The sequence below is a fragment of the Ischnura elegans genome, chromosome 4 (assembly GCF_921293095.1).
Source record: "Ischnura elegans chromosome 4, ioIscEleg1.1, whole genome shotgun sequence".
NCBI classification, from domain to species: domain Eukaryota; kingdom Metazoa; phylum Arthropoda; class Insecta; order Odonata; family Coenagrionidae; genus Ischnura; species Ischnura elegans.
The window spans coordinates 113,010,412-113,031,023 of record NC_060249.1 but is presented as its reverse complement, the minus strand read 5'-3'; the positions used below and the strand labels follow the sequence as shown (position 1 = coordinate 113,031,023).

General features: G+C 39.1%; 1 protein-coding gene across 1 annotated transcript in view; it reads left to right on the top strand.

Moving 5' to 3' along the window:
- The window catches only part of LOC124158220 (anoctamin-7-like), a 384,154-nt gene extending 374,924 nt beyond the window's left edge, over window positions 1-9,230 (top strand). Inside the window, exons 13-16 of the mRNA XM_046533409.1 lie at window positions 1,142-1,347; window positions 1,622-1,846; window positions 5,126-5,260; window positions 7,486-9,230. Of these exons, the coding sequence (XP_046389365.1) occupies window positions 1,142-1,347; window positions 1,622-1,846; window positions 5,126-5,260; window positions 7,486-8,442 (1,523 nt within the window). The 3' untranslated portion in view covers window positions 8,443-9,230. The remainder of the gene's footprint in view (window positions 1-1,141; window positions 1,348-1,621; window positions 1,847-5,125; window positions 5,261-7,485) is intronic.
- Window positions 9,231-20,612: the final 11,382 nt, after the last annotated feature.

Below are 20,612 nucleotides of genomic sequence, written 5' to 3'. Positions count from 1 at the left end.
TGGAAATGACTTTGTTTCATCTGCTTTCTTACAATTGACCATTGAGATTAATCTTTATATTTAATCAATCTTTAAATTATTATGATAGGAAAGCAAATGATAAACAATGCACCAGAAATCCTTGTTCCTAAGATGAAGGCATGGTGGCACATGAAAAAAGTGCACATTCCCAAAGAAGCCACGCACAGTGTTTTCATATATATTAAAGATTACTTAATTACAATCTGCAATATGTATGTGTCAGTGGCGTAACGAGGAGGAGGTTTTTGGGGGATAACCCCCCCCCAGAGCTCAGAGAAAATTTTTAAGTTTAATCCATTTTACTTAATTGGATTGATATTACTAATAGAATAGTGTAAGGATATTAACAAAATATCCCTCAGAAAGCCGTAAAACTCACCATTTTGAACCATTTATATTAGGGATGGCTGGATCGGATACATCAGATCCAAAGTCGCACAAGACATCGGATCTGGGTCCGAAATTTTAAATAATAGCTTCAGTGAATGCCCCATAAGGTTGGAAAGAGTTCCGATTCTATCTTCGAATGTGCTGTCGCATGCGATTATTGTTCTACTCATGAACCGTTTTGTTTGAAAGCTATCGCAGAGGTTACGTAGGAGAATTTCAGCCGTGAAAAATAAAAAAGGCAAAATACGACTGGCACATCGTGTGACTCTTCCCAAGAGATTGAACAATCATCAGGGTATCTCAGCGTCAGGAATTTGAAAATGCATTTGGATCCGAAAATATCCGATCCGGCTCCAAAAATCAAGGATCCGATCCGAATCCGGATCAAAAAAAAATCCTGGATCCGTCCATCCTTAATGGATATTAATATTCCGCAATTTATTAATCTCCCACCTACCGCTCATCCTGGTGGGTATTCCATACCCCCACATACCCCAGTATTAGTTGCACCTAAACCCCAGTCTTACTTCCTAGCCGTTGCCCCTGGTGTGTGTGTCTCGCAGTAAAAATTTTTAGTATGCTTTACTTCAAGTTTTACTATAAGTGCTGTAATAAAATTGGGATGGCATAAGTTTGTGCCTTACTATTTATTTTTTTGCTCATGTGGAGCCTTTCCTCTGGGGTATTCATACCAACAGCTTGCTTTAGCAATTTCTTCTTTTCTTTACAGTGCTTCAATTCGGTTTCATCACCATCTTTGTGGCAGCTTTTCCATTGGCACCCCTCTTTGCTCTGCTCAACAACTGGGTAGAGATTCGTCTTGATGCGCACAAATTTGTATGTGAAACACGGCGCTCTGTAGCAGAACGTGCTGAAAATATTGGAATTTGGTTCAAAATTCTACATATGTTAGCTCATCTTGCTGTAATTAGTAATGTAAGTAAGAATATATTGTTTCTAAGTATTTGTGTGCAATATCTTAGGTGAAAAGTTTTCAGAAATATTATTTTGATCAAGAATATTTCTCTAACATATTTAAGCATTAGTCTCAGCTGAAAAATTATGATTTACCAGAACTCAAATTTTCTTTATGGAGTCATGGTGAAAAGCCTTCACCAGACAAGTATATCATCAAGTAAAATGTTGGAAAATAATGAAAAGATGGAATTTTTCTAGGCAATATTAATTTGCAATGTTTCAAATTTTCCAGGGATTTTTAATAGCGTTCACGTCAGAGTTTCTTCCAAAGTTGCTTTATGCATATGAATATGATTGGAATCTGAAGGGATACATCAACTTCTCCCTTGCCCATGCTCCAAATGGAACTCTTTCCGAAGATTGCCGTTACAGAGGGCTGAGAGATAAAGAGGGAAACCACACACCTTTTTATTGGAGATTACTTGCCGTGCGATTTGCATTTGTTATAGTTTTTGAGGTAAGTTTACATTAACTATAGATTATTGCGGTAATGTAGTGATGTTAGGTTTTCAACCTGTTGCTCACATTGCTTAGTACAGTTGAGGACCTCAAATCCGGAATCCAGAAACCCGGAAAACCAGAAATTCGGAACTGCTCACAGCTTACTTTGCTACATAAGCATCTACATGTACATATGTCATTATGATTAAAAACTTTTGGGCTATGTCGCCATGTCAATTCTTGGGTGGCCCCCAAGCATTGACGCATAAAGCATCTCCTAAACACCGGCAGGGATAGAACTCCACTACAAGTGGAAGGGGTTTACCAAATTCCTTGCCAGAACTGTGGGAAGAACTACATCGGTGAAACAGGCAGGTTGAAGCAACCAACAGCAACAAATCGGTACCTGCATGCTCTATCTCATCATCACCCAGCCCAAATAAATGGAGTGGTAAACACCTTGATTCACCGCTCCTACACTATAAGCGACCAGGATAACTTTGCCGAAGAGAGACGGAAGCTGGAGGCCATTCTACGGGGAAATTGATTCGACGACAGAGTCTCGTACTTTTAATAAAGTCATCAAAAAGAACGAAATGAAAAATAACGCCGCAGAAGCCGCGAACTCATCCATAAACGACCTCAGCGACCAGAAGAAAGCCTTCCTGCCATACATTAAGGGGACGACAGACGTAATAGGAAATATCCTTCGAAAATTCCAGATAAGGACAATCTTCTCGCCTCACATACAGGTAAAACATCTCCTAAACACCGTCAAGGATAGAACTCCACTACAAGTGGAGGGGGTTTACGAAATTCCTTGCCAGACCTATGGGAAGAACTACATCGGCAAAACAGGCAGGTCGGTCAAAACACGCCTAGAAGAGCTCGCGAGAGCGATTCGACTGGGGTAATCAACAAAGTCCGCAGTAGCCGAACACGCAGCGCCTGGCCACATCATCGACCTCAAGGAAGTCAAAATCCTCGCCAAAGTTAAAGGTTTTAAACAGAGACTCATCAGAGAAGCCATTGAAATATCCAAAGAAGATAAGAATAATTTCAACGGAGACACCGGCATTAAAATTAGCCGTACTTGGCAACCCGTAATAAGAAAAAACAAGCAGCAACCCACTCCCCCAACCTCCGGCTCCCCTCCCCCCACCACCTGACGCAGATACCTACATAAAAGATCTTTAATTCCCATCTCTTCATAATCCCTTGAAAAAGCGACCAGCATCGGCCGGGAAATGTAAAAAAAGGGACCACCCAAGAATTGATGCAGCGACATAGCCCAAAAGTTTTTAATCGTAATGACGAGTGCCCGCGAAAGTTTTAACGAAGAATTATCTACATATATGTGTCATGATGAGTGACTGCATGCACACCCATCGCTATGTAAAAATACGAGTGATGAAACAAGTCATCAGCTTCACTCTCCTTGACTATATGACTTAGAGAAATGGAGAATTCACCTGTCCTACTTTAAATCATAGAGGAGTTGATAAAAATGGGAAATACCTTTGGGAAGGCCCTGAAGACCAGAAATCCAGAAAAACCGGAAATTCAGAAACCCTTTGGTCCCAGGCTTTCCGGATTTAAGGTCCTTAACTGTATTCAATTGTCATCAGCATAACATGCTATATAATAGTGTTCATCTTCAGGGTAACAATAGTCACAGGGCAGGTTGTTTACCATTGATTTATATTGTGTAATCTTAAGCCACAAACTCTGATCTTCGATTCACAGTTGGAGTTCATTGCCATGGCCAGAAAGCATTTTTTGATAGGGGTTCATTTGGGGAGGGTATATGTATGTGTATTTCTGGAGGGGGCTTCACTCAGTTCATGCATGGATCATCTTCCGTCCATTGTAGGATTATATAAATTTTTCGATAATAATCAATAGGCTTTTTCTGCAGATATCACCAACTGCCCAATGCCTCCTTAAAAGATTCAAATTTTGTTGCAAGAAATTTTTCTTTTATTTGATTATTATAGAGTTTGAAAAGTTGTTGTGGTCCAAAACCCCCATTGCAAGCCAGAGCTCAAACCCAAACTTATTTTAATGGGATTTTGCCCTGGGTGTCAAGGATTAACGACCAAACAATACAAGCCGCATTTTCAAAGGGAAAAGGCACTCCTATCTTTTGGTGGGATGGGAGTAGCGAAAGTGGTAGTGCTTCGGTGCTGGCTGGTGGACGTGGATGTTGGGTGGATGAGTAGAAGACACCAGTTACCTCTCCCATATATTTGACTAGATTTTGTGCATTAAAAAACTTGAGGGATTTTTCCATGTTGCGAATAAGCCAGCACGGAATGGTGCCAGAGAGCATTTGAGGAGATCTGATCATCTGATGGAGATTAGCCAACAGACTCTCAGCTCTAGAGCTAAAAAATAGAAATGGAAAGTTCGGTATCGAGAGTAAGATTTCACTAGTTTCCACAATAACATGTTTATTCTCAAAAATTACCTTTCCTGTATTCTTAGAATAAGAGTTCAGAGCAATGGCCTCCTACCATCCCTTCCAATGCCCTGCCAGACCTTCACATTTGCCCTGCATGGTGAACGCAAAACTCCCGTTCTTAATAATAATAAGATATCTTTATTTGGGCAAGGTTGAGACGAAGGAGTACCCTCTTCCACCTAACCCCTCCATAGCATCAATGCAAACATATTTAAAAATGGTAGATAAACATTTACAATACAAAATTTATACAATATACAATATTTGTGAAATTCTTATGATCTCTACTAAGTAAAGAGGCCTGTGATTTCCCATTTTTTTATCCAATGTCTACTTCTGGGGCCATTTTCACTGAAAGATCCACAGCCTTAACTCTTCCGCAGATAAGTGGATGGCAACTGTAGCTGTTTCCCCACTTCTCCTCAGTCTTGTGCATGGGTCATGTATGGTTCATTGTTGCTTACCCTCTTGCTAGCAACTCTTTGCCTCAGTGAAAGGTTCATTTTTATCAAGATAATGAACCAAAAGTGCTCTAATGGCATCTTAAACTCAAAAACATGAGATAATGTGTGAATGTAGTAGATTATTTTTTGTAGAAAATTATTTTTCCCTTGTCTTTCTATTGAATTCCTTTTATGAATTACGATTTTGGGTGAATGTTGAGGGGTTCTGAGAGTTGTTACGACATCTAAATAATTGTGGCATTTATATCCTTATTACCTCTTAACTTTCATTTTAACATTTTCTTTGCATATTTTTAATGTTGTACATGAGTACATGTTACCAAACTGGTAAATGCTTTATAACAAATATTTTTCCTTCATTTTTCAGCATGTCGTATTTGGAGTGTGTCACCTAATAGATGTGCTGGTACCAGACATTCCGGAGAGTTTAGAACTGAAGATAAAACGGGAGAGGTATTTGGCTAAGCAGGCTCTTCAAGACTCAGACACTATACTGAGAGTGGTAAGTTGATTTGGCCTGGGTGGTCAAATTGCTAAATATGTAATAGCTTTTCTAATCAATGTTAGAACATAGGTTTCAGTGGCGATGGTCTGATTTCTGCATTTCTTCAGGGTTTTCTTCCGCATCAGCTTGTTTATAGACAACAGTTTCGCTGGCTATCCTGCCAGCGTCTTCAGGTCGAAAGTGTCGGCCGTTGGTTTCTGCCTTGCTTATACACCGTAGGCTGGATGGGAGCTGCTCTGTGATTGGCTGTCTGACTGGGAGCTTCTCTCTGATTGGCTCTCTCTTTGATGACTCTTTTCACACTCACAGCACCTGGAAAATTGTAATCAAAGAGAGAGCCAATCAGAGAGAAGCTCCCAGTCAGACAGCCAATCACAGAGCAGCTCCCATCCAGCCTACGGTGTATAAGCAAGGCAGAAACCAACAGCCGACACTTTTGACCTGAAGACGCTGGTAGGATAGCCAGCAAAACTGTTGTCTATAAACAAGCTGATGTGGAAGAAAACACTGAAGAAATGCAGAGATCAGCTTTTCTAAGTATATAATGATACTGGTAAGGTAATTTCTCAATATGCCACTACTGACTTAAATTGGTGCCAGCTGCAGTCTTAGACAGACTCTTTATGACTATGAGCTAAATTTACCTGACTCCCATTGGTTTTCTCTGGGGGAATGCTCATACCCTTAATATGCAAGCTGCTAGTTTTTCTGGAGCAGTACCAACAGATGAACTGTTTTAACCATGAAGTGCTGCAATAAAGGTTGTTTAACACTATTCTAGAGCTTCAAATTTAGCCAGTTTAAAGCTCTTATGCTGTTGCCAGTACATACTTGAGATATCTTTTGTTCTGGGTACCATAATTTGCTTTGTTAAGTTGTAATTTGTTGCTTATGAATTTTGTTAGATGTTTCCACAGCATTCTTCTCATGCATCTTCGTTTACTACCCTGGCTCCAATCAATGAAATTTCTCATTCATTAAGTTCCTTGCACCTTATTGCCTCTCATAAAAAACTTTTTTATCCTCACTTTCTTTCAGTGAAAAATAAATTTTGGAACTTATAATTGACATATTCTCGCATTCCCACCTATTGAGATGAGTACAGCAGATTTCTGGTAAATTTTACCCTGAACATACCGCAACCCTTCTTTCACATTGAAAGTGTTTGCTCTCCTCATTTCTATCTAATATGGAGGATTAATACAATGCCATTCCCTCACTTGCAGTAGAAATAACCTAAATTTCTTCATCCTTGAAGAGCAAAATTCTCAAATAAATATTTAACCTTCAATAATTGGTGGCAAAGCATGAAAAAAGGCACAGAAATAAATGATGCACTTGTAGTGCATAAAATATCATTGTATGTCATTTGTCGTCTGTCGCTTCATGGCAGGCAATTATTTGCTGAATTAAAAATGTGGTCTTGCCGCAATTAGGCAGTCTCTTGCTTTCTAAATTAGGATCGAGAGAAATTTTAAAATCCCCACAAATCCTAACACTGCCATCATTTTTAGCCACCAGTACAATTATTGTGGCCCATGCACTGAAGTCTACAGGGTGCAGAATTCCCACCTTTAAGAGCCTGTCTAACTCTCCATCCACCTTATTTTGGAGGGCAAATGCTGATGCTCTGAGAGGGCAATACACTGGTTTTGCATTGGATTTTAGAATTAGAGCCACTTCCCCTTTATTATAATGTGGGAAATGGTTGGAGAAAGTGAAGTAAATGCCCATGAGACTCAGAGATGGTACCCTCAAAGGGTGAGGAAACCTAAAGAAAAGTGGAATGTGTAAAGTTTTCAATGATGATTTTTATGTATTGGTGTCGACAGCAGTTTCTTTTTGTCTCTTTTGCTCCTCTTTTTTTGCTGCTCTTGTACCTGTATCTTCTTGTACTTATTTTTTTCCTCTGTTTGTTTTCCTATTCCCTCTCTCTTTTGAGAAGGGAGGAATGTAGTGTATTAAATATTATTGTATGTCATTTGTCGTCTGCTGCTTCACGGCAGGCAATTGTTTGCTGAATAAAAACGTGGTGTCACCGCTATTAGGCAACCTCACGGTAACTTTCGAATGAGTCGGTTTTTTGTCACGATAGATCACAGCACTGAAATGTCTTATAGATTTATCCAAGAATGACTGAAGTCAGTCTCACTGAACCTGAATAAAATCTCTCATCTGGTGTTTTTCTCTTTGATTCAAAATTTAATGTCGTCTTATTCAAGGTTGCAGCTGGCAAAGGTGATGAAGAGGAGAGCCTGCTCATTCGGAACAATTCCGCCAGGATGGGTCAGAGTCTCAGTCACCAGCACCTGGGAGGAATGGTCCTTGATCTCACGTCAGAGCTGGGCAATCTTACTTCACCCAGTGCTGCCAACCCAAGAGATAAGCAGAACAACGATGCTTCCTCCGGCCCGACCAAAAATTCAACATCGCCCTCGTCGTCAAATAGGGATGAGGTGACTGCAAACTTGAAGGGAGAGTCACCCGTGCAGGGCAACAAAGATGACGAGGGCGGAGGGGAAGGCGGGGAAGCCATCGTGAATGGGGTCGGAGGGGAAGCTGTCGAGGACAACAGTGGCCAGGCAGCAGTGGCAGGGTCCAGTGGCTCCATGACTGGAGCAGAACAGAGGAATGATGATAAAGAGGCGAACAATCACGAGGAGAGGTCTTTGACGACGGAGGGAGTGAGTGAGAGGGATAAGCAATACTGGGGCATTGAGAGAATCCTCATGAACGACCCCTCTTTGCTGAGGATGTCTCGTGATCTGGGCGAACTCGGGAGCCCAAGGATGATAAGGGTCATGAGGGGACAGGAGAGTGTTAGCAGTGCCTCGACAAGTGGGGACGAGAGCTTTGACCGGGGCAGCGAGAATTCCCTGATTCGTGAGAGGGTTAGCCGGGACTGGACGGGTGAGAGGAGGCGACCGTTCATGAGGTCCTCGCAAGGGAGTTCCAAGGGTAAGGCTCGGCAGAGGAAAATGAGGGTTCCATCGATATCCGTCAGGTGGAGGAAGGAGAGTCCGAGTAGTGAAATGATGACGACCAAACCCGAAGATGGGACTTCGAGTGGGGTCATTGGTGATACGAGGGTTGTTATGTCTTCCTTTGATGCTGTGCCAAGTACCGTCCGAACAAAGCCTCAACCGCCGCCACGTCACAAGAAAATGAGCCCTAGCTGAGAGGATTGTCATCGTTGTTTAACTTTTCAGTGGTGTCGTTATATTTGTTCCTGGGGTGTGCATCAATACTCCAGCAAAAATAGCTGTGGATTTATCTTCTACTTCTTCATTCAAAGTGATTCTTATTTGTACAAAACAAGTGAGAGAAATTCTATGGCTGAGTATAATTACTCGATGATATGAATCTTAGGAATAACTTAAATGTTTAACTAAGGTTTTCCTTGTATTACACAGTTCTTTCTTCATGATGTCTTCACAATGTTCATAGACACAATTGTCGTTAAGCTATTGAACTCCTTTTCAATATATAGTTGAATATATTTTATATATATAAAAATTGAACAATACTGTTTTCCTTAATAATAAAGCATTTCATTAACTTGACTCTTGTCTCAACTGTTGCATTACCTTTGGGAAACATCTATATATTCTGTCCTAAACTTCAGTTCCTTGTCATATGAAACTTATTATACTACTTATTTTCCTCTTACTATTCATTGTGCGATATAGCTTTGGAAATGTATAATTAATTTTAAGCATATTATTTTTTCTATTTTCATTAAAAAAAACTGTCAAAAAATTATTAGTTCTCATAGATTTACATTGTTCATTGTAATGTTTTATGTCAGTGAAATATGCATTTGAAATTAATGCAAATTCAGCATGAATCATATCTGCTGCTAAGGAAATACCTTGGACATGCATCTATTTTTAGAGAATTTTGATCATGCCTATCCCATCTGCCACTCTGGACAAATTAAAAAAATAAACTGTGTCTCTTCCATTTACCACGAGTTGAATTTAATGTTGAGGGAAGTAATATAACCAATGTAGATTTTTTTGTTGGGCCTTAATGTGCATTCTTCTGATACAGCTTCTGATTGGAGCAGCTTATAATATTTGAAAAAGTTCCCAACCCTCTTGAAAAATATTTTAGTATTTCAAAGATGCGATTTGTTTACAAATTAATTGTTGTCTTCTATCTGCATTTTTGTCCCCAAGAGCTGTAACTCCCTGTACAGAGGCAGATATTCCAGGAATAATAGGGGATAGCCTCCACTTTACCTTCGTCTTAATCTGCCCCTGTTCCATATTTCATGCCTCCATTAGAAATATATTTTTGGCAACAATAAGCCATCTCAGTGACAACAAGCCATCCAAATTTGTCAGGATACTGCAGGAGTATTCGTCAAATTCAATTATGTAGTCGATTTTGGCCGTTCACTTTTGTCTCTTACCATCTCTTACATGTTCCCCTGCTCCGTGATAACTTAAGATGATGAAATAATTATAGCAGGAGGGCCAAGACCAATGTAAGGTTAGGCTGACTTAAAGAACTACTGCCTTTGATATTTTACATTATATTATAAAACGAGCAAGGGTGGATTGAGGATTTTTTCCTGGGGGGTGGGACACAAGGGTATGACAGGCAAATGGTCATATCATATTGATATTTAAAACAACATACGACATTTGCTGTATAAACTGTTCTCTTTATTTTAATATGAAAGCTAATATTTAATATGAAATTAAATGATTGAGGCTTCGTAGTACACAAAAAAATGAATTTAATGATAACGGTATTAAAAATCTTGTCTTTTCTGGGGGGCACGCATGCCCCTCGCATAAATCTGCCGATGAAAATGAGCTACTATGTATATTAAAAAGTATCACTGAATACTGTCAGGGGCAGATTCCATGGGGAGGGGTCTCAGCATTCATGAGCCCCCAAATTTGATCAAAAATTTTTAATTTTTATTATTTTTATAGTTTTTGTATCGGTAAGTGTGTAAAATTTTTCCATTTCATCTGTTATTTAGAATGAAAGTGAAATTTTAGTCTCCAAAATGTGTGAAAAAATGGGTATTACATATAAAACTTTTTACAAGGGATAACATGCATCTCTCACATATTCCATAATCCATGGACCGAGGTCATTACCACCCACCATTACAAATTCGATGCGATCTCTGCCTCTGTATACTGTAGCCATGTCCTTTGGTATGATTCAATGAACTAATTCAGACCATTTGAAGACAATATTTGAATTTTTTTTTCATTCCCCTTTTTTTCCTCATTTTTTGTCCAGCCGCCTTCTGTCCCTGCCTCTCTCTTCACTTATACCTGCCATCGCTGGTCCTGAAATCTAACAAAATGTATGAAAATTGACAAGTCAGCCAATTTATACCCACCAACTTTCCCAGATCTTAGCCTTATCTTGACAATTTTTTCCATTACTTCATGGCATTCACTGGAAAAAAGTATTCATCATGATATTCACTGATAAAATGAGAAGAGGAGGCAAATGTGGGCTTCGCATGTTGACTACTTACGACAAAGACATACTCGAGGGCAGTAGTGGATACATAAAAATCTTAAGGGGGCGAGGGGCGCTAAAGATATCTTGAGCTACCTTTACTTTTATCGAAAATAAAAAAATTATTAAGTCTCAGAGTTAAAAAGTTTAAGAAAATTTTATGCAAACTGATTATACACGCATAGAAGACAATGTCATCATATGATGTATAAAAAGTTACAATTGTGGTTCTGCAATGTTCAGCAGTGCGGGTGGTGCTGCATGGGGGGGGGTTTGTGCACTGTGCAACCCCATATGTATCCACCACCAGTGGCGCAGCGAGGGGGGGTTTGGGGGATAACCCCTTCCCCCCCCCCAGAGCTCAGAGAAATTTTTAAGTTTAATCCATTTTACATAATTGGATCAGTATTACTTATAGCATAGTGTTAGGATTAATCAAATATCCGCAACTCCTGCTTACCCTGGTGGGTATGCAATACCCACACACCCTAAGTATGACTTGCGCCTAAAACCCCCCTAGCCTTAATTCTTAGCTGCACCCCTGTCTGCCACTGGTCGAGGTACACATGAAAAAATCATAAAATGGGCTCAAACTTGCAAATAGTGATTTTATTATCACCATTTATTATGATATTTATTCACCTAGAAATGTGCCTGGTGTAGCCAAAAATATAATTTTTTACTTGTTTTATTTTCAATGAAATGTTAAAATGCAGGTAACAATGTTTGGAGAAGATAAGATACATTTGTAAAAAGAACTTTTATCAATAAAGTTTGGCAACTCCCTCAGGGTACTAAAGTTTGCTTCGAGAATATAGCAGTAAATTGTAGCCACCTTGCAGGACCAGTAATTGGAGGACCTATTGGATGGTTAGTCCTAGAGTTAAGTTCTAACCTAGATTCCAGAATGAAGGTACTCTTAAGGTCGTTTTACACGGGGCACGGAATTGTGCAGGTTAGAACTGCATTAATTTCTAAAATGGCGCGGGGTTGCGCGAATGCATGAACAAAATTAGAACAGGGGCTATGTTGCCATCTCACCTCCTCGCGTTTTCGTACGTGTTCTTGCAATTCACCGCTTTACATGATGCAATTTTGACTGCGCCTTCGTACACTTGTCAGATTATGTAAGAACTTACATACCCCGTGTAAAATGGCCTTTAAACAAGTCTAGATATTTATGCTATTTAGCATGCAAAGAATTTCCCAACACAGATACCAAGCACCCAAAGCTGTTGATGGCAGAGTGAGTTCAAAGGCTTCGAGGTATTCAAGGGGACCAAAGGGCTTGAGGGCAGTGGGGTAGCCAGTAATTTTGTTTGGGGGGAGGGGGTCCAAAGCAGGGTTCTAAGTAGGGCGTATTAAACTAATTTTAACTTTCCATAATCGAAAAAGCTTCATTTGTCAAAGAAAACTTTTGTAAATTCATGATTTTTAAATACATATTTTTTCTTTTATGAAGGAAAGTAATTTTAGTAAAGTTTTTATATTTGGGCGGGGGGTCCATACCCCCGGGACCTCCCCCCTGGCTACACCATAACCTGAGGGGTGATCTCCCAGACTCTTCCATCGCAGTGGCGGATACAGAAAAAATTCAAGGGGGGGGCGCAAAAGATATCTCGAGCTACCTTTACTTTTATAGTAATAAAAAATTAATTAATCCACGTGCGAAGTTGAATAAAGTTTTATTTAAACTCATTTTACACGTATATAAGTCAATATCTTACGATACAAAAAAGTTACAACTGTGATTCTACAATGTTCGGCAATGTGACCGAACCCGCAAAGGGGGGGCGCGCGCCCCCTGCGCCCCCCATCTGTATCCGCCTCTGTTCCATCGGTGGGGTGAGGGGGGTGAAATTTTGAAAAACCTTATTATATTATGTGCCTGGAAATACATTTTACATCTTTTTCGCACTTAAAATTTAGGTTTCACTCGTAATTCCACTCGTAAATCGTAATAATGAATGATTTTTTACTTTAAGCAGATGCAGTTATTATAAGTCAAAACTAGACAATAGTTTTAAATAGTTTTTTATTTCTCTGAGAGTTTGGGGGGGGGGTATCTAACTCCCTCATCTCCCTTCCCATAGTTAAGCCATTGGTTGTTCCAAAATGAGAGTAAATATGAGAATAAGAGAAAAGATCCTCGTTTTGAACAATCTAATATCAATTCATGAGAATATAAACAACATACAGGCCGTATATTTTTAATATACATACTTTGCCAACATAAAATGATACAAAATATGTATAATAGTACTATAAATAGATTGATGTCATGCGATGAATTAAAAATAACTTACCTATACTGCCTTGGTATTGTCATTGGAACCATTCTGTTTGGATAATGATTATTCAGGTAAATGTTTTATTTGAAGCCACCTAATCTCATTATCAGATGACCTGATTCCTCCTTAAATAAAGTTGTTTTATTATAATATATTATTATCATTCCATTTTATTCACACTAAGCCTTACTGCTGAAGTTCTCCGTGTCGTGAATTTGTGCCCACGATAGACCAAATGAGATTAAACCCCTTCAACAGTTTCACTTGTGCAAGAAATGCTCGGAAATATTTCTCAACATTTCTTACTTAAAAATGTAAGAAATCACATGGTTTCAAATACTTCTAGATACAGAAAACAATATAAACATTAAAAGCGAAGCTTGAAAGTTTAGATTTTCATGTTGGAGGGGAGGGGGTAGCAATGCTGCTGGAGTTTAGGCCATGGGGGACCTCCCATGGTAAATTTGTTTACATTAGCCTCTGAAAACAGTATTTTAAGCACTACCTATGAATAAAATGTTTTGGCATACCTGTAGGTTTTGTACTTCTTTGGGATAAATTACCATTTAAGTTGAGGGGCCAGACTCCCCCTCCAAACTCTGCCCATGGTCCGAGTGTATTGAATATCCAAGAAAAATGGATAATACACGGACATGGAGGGGAGGAAATACAGAAGGGAAATAGCTCCTTGATTCAGTGGCGGATACATGTGAGGAGTGCAGGGGGTGTGCACCCCTCCCTTGCGAGTCCACCTGCATTACCTAGCATTGCAGAACCACAATTGTAACTTATTTATATCATCAGATGGCACTGTCTTTCATATGCATATTATTATCAGTTTAAATGAAACTTTCTAAAACTTTGCATGTGACTTGACCCTTTTAGTGCAATCCTTCTTCCCGGGGTACCGTCAAAAAATGCGGAGGGTATTTTAATAAAATGGAGCAACTAGGAAAAATAAACATTATAAAGTTAGGTAATTTTTTAGATATCTTTAAGTGGTTTTTTTAAATTAATGAGATTAAATTGGACAATAATCACAGCATTTTTATACGTTTACTGGTATAGAAGTTTTTTATTTCAATGTCCTCAAATTTAACAACAATAACGTAAAAGCCGATATATTGGTGCGCCACACTTTTCAGCCGAGCGGTAAAAGCCGTTTATATCGGCGCACGCACTAAAAGGGTTAATTATTTGTCATTACGACAAAATTAAAGGTAGCTCAAGATATCTTTTACCCTCAAGTTTTTTCTGATCTGCTGCTTCCTTGATTCTCTCCCCTTCATACATCCCCCCCAGTGAGAAATGGGTGGTGGAATCCACGTGGAACCCACGTGGAATCCACGTTGAGTGGTGGATATTTGGTGGTGGTGGATATTGAGTGGTTGGACCCACGTGGAATCCACGTTGATTTCAAGTGGATTTGTGGTGATTATCATAAAATGTTAAACAGAATTTCTAATTTGTGGAACTTAACTCTCTGGTGCCATTGCATCATTAATCATCCTGAAACCACGCTAGTTATGTGAAAATGTATCGCACATTCTATTTTTATATAATTCGTGGAAAGGCAGCCATGAGAGCACATGAAAAATCGTAGACACGTATATAGAAGGTTTAGATATAGAGTGGTTGAGGTTTTAATGGTTTTAGGACAGCACCAACTGCTGTTTTAATTTTTCCACCAAATTTCCCCGTGGGTTCCACGTTGATTCCACGACCAAAAACACGTGGTATCCACGTTAATTCTCCACGTGGGTTCCACGTGGATTCCACCACCCATTTCTCACTGGGCCTGCTCAACAGGCTGCAAGTGAAATGAGGGAATCATTGAGGAAGGCGATTGTTAGCCATGGAGGTGAGGGAAATACATAGAAAGATTAGTTCTTGGAAGAGAGATGACAATTTTGGGCAGGATTTTTTTTTCTGGAGGGGTCTGAAAGGCAAGCAGTCTTCTCATGCATGGGATTAAGAACAACATACAACAATTACTGTACAAAATATACTCTTCATGTTCATACTCTGTAACACAAAAAAACAAAAGTAATGATAACAGGACCAGTGGCATAGCCAGGAATTTCGTTTGGGGGGGGGGGTCCAAAAGCAGGGGGAAAATTTTTTGAAGAACAGGGTACTAAGTAATGGATTTTCAACTAATTTTAACACTTTTCATAATAAAAAAAACTTCATTTGTTAAAAAATTATTTTGTAAATTCATGATTTTTCAAAATTTTGTTTTTTTTTTTAATGAAGGAAAATGACTGTGCTTTCATATTTTGGGGGGGGGGGGGGTCCGGACCCCCCCCTGGCTACGCCACTGAACAGAACTATATTTAAAAATCTTTGAAAATCTCGTTTACTTCTGAGGTGTATCACCTATGATTGTGGAATTGGTCTCTTATTAAAGGTATACGACAAGTGAAGGTGTTCTTTCTGAAGATTTATTTCCATTATTTTTTTTAAGCATCTTCATTTCCCAGATGTAGTTCCTTGAATTCAAAAGCATATGATTACATGTAGCGCATTGCATGTTGGAAAACATTCATCCCCTGCTGAACACCCTAGAGAAATATCTCAAGGTATTCTGTTGGTGGAGGCATGCCGAGGTCGCAAACCTGAAACCCTGCTAGGACTTGCCTCAATGACTGGTCCCCATGTGCTGACAAGACGCAAAATTCTGAGACCTTACTTTCCTGATGAAACATCTCAATCACACTCCTTGTAAAGATTACATCCATCTTTGAATCGAAATCCTGCGATGAATATTAAGAAAGTTATAAGCTTTGTGGATATTGTCTCCATTGTAATACATAGCATAAATTAAGGACCCCCAAGAGTGACCTTTTTTTTAAGAGTAGTTTTACACAACCAGATTGAATTTCATGAAAAAAGGGACTCTGGAAGTGGGCCACCGACACATATGATAAATAAGCTTGAATGTCACGCTCAGCCATTGGGCATAACTTGTCTCAAATGCCGTAATTAAGAGCTAAAACATACAATAATGGTGTGCCAGAGAATAAGAAGCAACAAATAGCTTCAAAATGGGGTATCACTCATATTTTTACGTTATCATCATCATCTCAGGTCAACAATCCTAATACTGGTTTGACTCAGCTCTCCGTTCCACTCTCCTAACTGCTAGTATTTTCGTGTCAACGTATTTCTTCTCTTTTACATCCTTACTTAATCTGTCCCATTTACCTGATTTGGGGATATCCCCCATCCACCCATCTCTTAACAATTGTCTTCGTAAGGCCATCATGTCTCATTATGTGGTCAACTAAGAAGTCCTCTCATCACTTTGGGGGTTTTTAGAATACTTCTCTTTTAATCCACTCTTCTTCGCACTTCCTCTTATCTCACTTGGTCAGTCCATTTTATCTTCTTCATTCTTCAGTGACAGCACATTTTGAATGCTCCCACTGTTGACTTATCTGCTGCAGTCAATATCCAAGCCTCACTTCCATTGAGAGCTGTTACGGTTTCCTTAAAATGTTGATTACATTCACCTATTCCATGCTTGAAATCTTACCTATAAATTGAACAACCACGGCTTGCCCCCCCCCCCCCTCCACACCCTAGTTTTGATCCTGGGTACGCCCTTGTTGTAGCATCTGATGAATATTTTCCTTACTTCTCAGCTTGCATTCTCTGCTGTTTGGAAACTCATCTTTTTTGTAGAATGCCCTTTCGCTTGTGCTATTCTACTTCAATTTCATTTCTGCTTTGCCCATTGGTGATCAATCCACGTCCTAGAAATCAAAACTCTTTCACCTCTTCTAGTTGGGAGACTCATGCTCTTATCAGTGAGGCTTGAGGATGATCAGGCAATGATTAATAATTGGCAAAAGGGTTGATGCATTAGGCAAACATTGTGAAAAATTTGTAATGAAGAATAATCACAGGAAGAACAAAGTAATACAGTTTCCTAATGCATTTTCCAGCAAGGAATGGCTGAATATTGAAGTAGATGGACACAAATTTTAGGATCAGTTTATCTATTTGGATAGTACAGAAAAGGAAATGGGCATAATGAGGAGTTCAGGAAGATGCTACATTGGCAAAGGAAGTTTATATGAATAGAACAGAGCTGATGAGCTGATCATTGTATAAAGGCCGTTTTACATGGGGCTGATCATTGCACATGTTAACACTGAAATAATTGTTGAAATTGCAAGAATGCGAGCTCAGAATTATAGTTGGGGCTATTTTGCCATCTTACATCCATGCATTCTCACAGTTTACTGCTTTACACAATGCAATTTTACTGCGCCTTCGTGCATTTGTACACACATCTGATTGCGCAATGATGTGCCCAGTCTAAAATGGTCTTAACCCTTTCCTGCCGGTGCCTACAATAGAAAAACGTTTTCATGCTACGAGTAGTATAAGAATATTTTAAACCTCTCTGTATAGAGCTCTTTTTTGGGGGTGAGTTGCCTGGATATTTTCGTCCCTCAGATTTGGGGCCCAGCTCAATAGGGCCCAAATCTGAGGGCCCGTCCCTTACCCCAGCCACTGGACTTCACCCTCTAACCCTATCATAGCATGAATCCACCGTTAAATTATTGCCTTACCAGAGTTTTTTTCAACCAAACATTGTAGTTTATTTTAAATGATTTACTCTTCTAAAAGAATTACAAACGTTTTTAGGCATTGTGGAATTTTAAATGGGTTTCTAGCATTAATAACAACAAAGTTAGTAAGTATAAGGTAATAAGACTATAAGTCCAGAAGTCCTTTATTTTTAATGCTAAAATTCTGTTTAAAAATTGCTTGGGCACAGAACAAAACAAAGAATTCATTTCAAAGTATAAAAACATAGTAGTATGCAATAAAACATATCACTGAAAAACCCATTGAAAACGTAACTACTATGCAACGGATTCCTGCGGTGAGGATGGCCATAGATGAGTGGGAGGGTCGGGCTTTATTGCCTAGGAGTGGCCCTAAGGACTCGCTAAGCTGGGTCTCAGGCCGGGCCTTAATGCATCAGACAATTGCTACCTCAGTGGTCACTTCCCTTCACTCGCGTCGGCCAGAGCCGACGTCCGGTTGTCCGCGTTGAAAAATCTGCGACAGATAAACCTGACGTCAGGTGTTCTGCATATGAAAATGCCCATCGGCTCCACCCGACGCCCGGCGCGAAAGGGTTAAGAGAGTAAAAAAAGAGGGCAGTGAGGATTCTGATCTGGAGTGTAGCACTTTATGGTACAGATACATCAGTGCTGTCCCCAGAATGTTTAGTGAGAGAATAAAAGTTACCTTTACACTGCACAGACGTGTTATTACAGTTTTCAATTGAGTGCTCTACCGAAGTCATGGGTGTTGATCCATTCAAAATTGTTCCACCAGCACCATCTGACTCCAGCCCCTCTTATGACAAAGGGCTTCACTCTCCACTAACCTTGGGCCCCCATCCCAGAACCACTAAACAATATTTTTCATGCATGTCCAGCCAGGGGCACAGCTAGGAATTAAGGCTGGGGGGGGGGGGGTTTAGGCACAACTAATACTGGGGTGTCTGAGGGTGTGGAATACCCGCCAGGGTAAGCGGGGGCCCTCCCCTAGAAAATTTTTCAAATAAATGGTTCAAAATGGTGAGTTTTACGGCCTTCTAAGGGATATTTTATTAATATTTACACTATTCTATAAGTAATATTAATCCAATTAAGTGAAATGGATTAAACTTTAAAATTTCTCTGAGCTCTGATAAATAAGAGCTGTCTTTAATATAATGAAAACACTTGTCTATCTCCACACTTCTATAATTTTACCAACCCAGGTTTCGGCAATTAATGCCATTTTCAAGGCATTGAAAATGGCATTATGTGCCAAAACCTGGGTTGGTATGAACAAAGAGGTGTGGAAATATGCAAAAGCTTTCATTATGTTAAATACCAAAGATTTTCACCTAATTATTCCAGAAGCTGTATCTTTATCCAAAGAGCTGTCTTCGTTATACCCAGTGCAATACCTTTTCCATAACAAAGGAGTGTATGCAGCTTCAGAGAAAATAATTTCCAAAATTCACTCATGAGTAGGCTTGAAAATAGGTAGGTCATCATCTTATTTGATGAGGGGAGCAGTATGATCCAGTTAGTAGAGCATTAGGTCACTGATAGTAGGATCCTGGGTTCAAATCCGATGTGAAGACTTCAGGTACCACAAACAAACATCCTCAAAGTGACAGTTGGCCTAGGGTAAGGAACTGGTCCCCCAGCACTAGTTTTTTGATACTCATACCCCTGTACCGTAGTCTGGGTGGAATTCTTCCCTCAAAAATCCAAACCAGCCAGTCACAGAGTGAGCGAGCTATCTGCTTCAAGTGGATAAATTATTTTCTCTAAAATAAGAAAAAAACAAAGAGATTTTTCTATTGCCATTCCTTCAAGGAACTGCTTCTGGGAAAATTAAGATGCTTAGAGAAGGTTAATAGAAAATCTTTAGGAGAATTTTCACTTGTAGTCATGAGGGACTTTTATTTTAGGGGGCCAGCAGTTCTGCCGAGGGTTTAGGGGCTATGGAATACTCTCCAGTGCAAAAGGGGTCCCGGGGCCCTCACTTGGAAAATTTGTTTAATTTTGTATGTGAAAACAGCAGTTTAAGTGATATCTAAGGCTAAAATTTAATCCAACTTTTGATGTTTTTATTTTAATTGTACTTGGATTTACAGATTTTGTACTATTTTCTGACAAATTACCATTTAAGCTTGGGAGGCCGGGCTCCCCCTGGTACCCCAACACTCCGCCCATGCTTGTGGTATAACTTTTATTAGAAACCAATTTTGATTCATCTGCCAAGTTATTTGCTTCATACTGGTTATGATTCAAATTTTAATTTCAGAAGTGGGCTTGAGAATAGGCAGGTCATTATCTTATTTGACAAGGGGAGCATACTTTTGATCGATATATTTTTAAAAAGTAATTTTTACTTATAATCTACTGCAAAGCTTATGGGAATTATTGTTAAATATAAGTAATCATTGAGTAAATTTTTGTAATCAAAAGGTGAAAATTTGAATCCCACACATACTACTACGAAGACAGTTCCTGATACAATGACCTCACTCACAGGTGTAAATTTTTGGTAGAACATATTTATGGTATGTTATTTATGCCTTAAATGTCTAAATCAAACATTATAATTATTATTTTATGCAATGGCATCAAAGGAAAATTAAAATGTTGGTTTGCACATTAGCACACTCTGTTTGAGAAAATATTAACAGTGATTGAATACAAACATCTGCAAGGCTAAAGTCAAGTATAAAATTTACAAGCAATTACATACATACATGAGTATTAAAATTCCCAAGATAAATCATTTAACTATGATATGTACTGGAGCAAAATTAAAAGTAATTGTGATCGTAATCCTTCTGAACTTTTTCAAAGAGTAATTTTTGATTGTCATTGATTGCAAATTTGACAATGTGATTGTAATTGAGTCTGAATACATTTTTTGATACATTTCTCATTACTGCTTATATTCATCTGAAAAATACACCAAAAATCATTTGCTCCACCTGCTCCCAAAATATGACCATTTCCTCC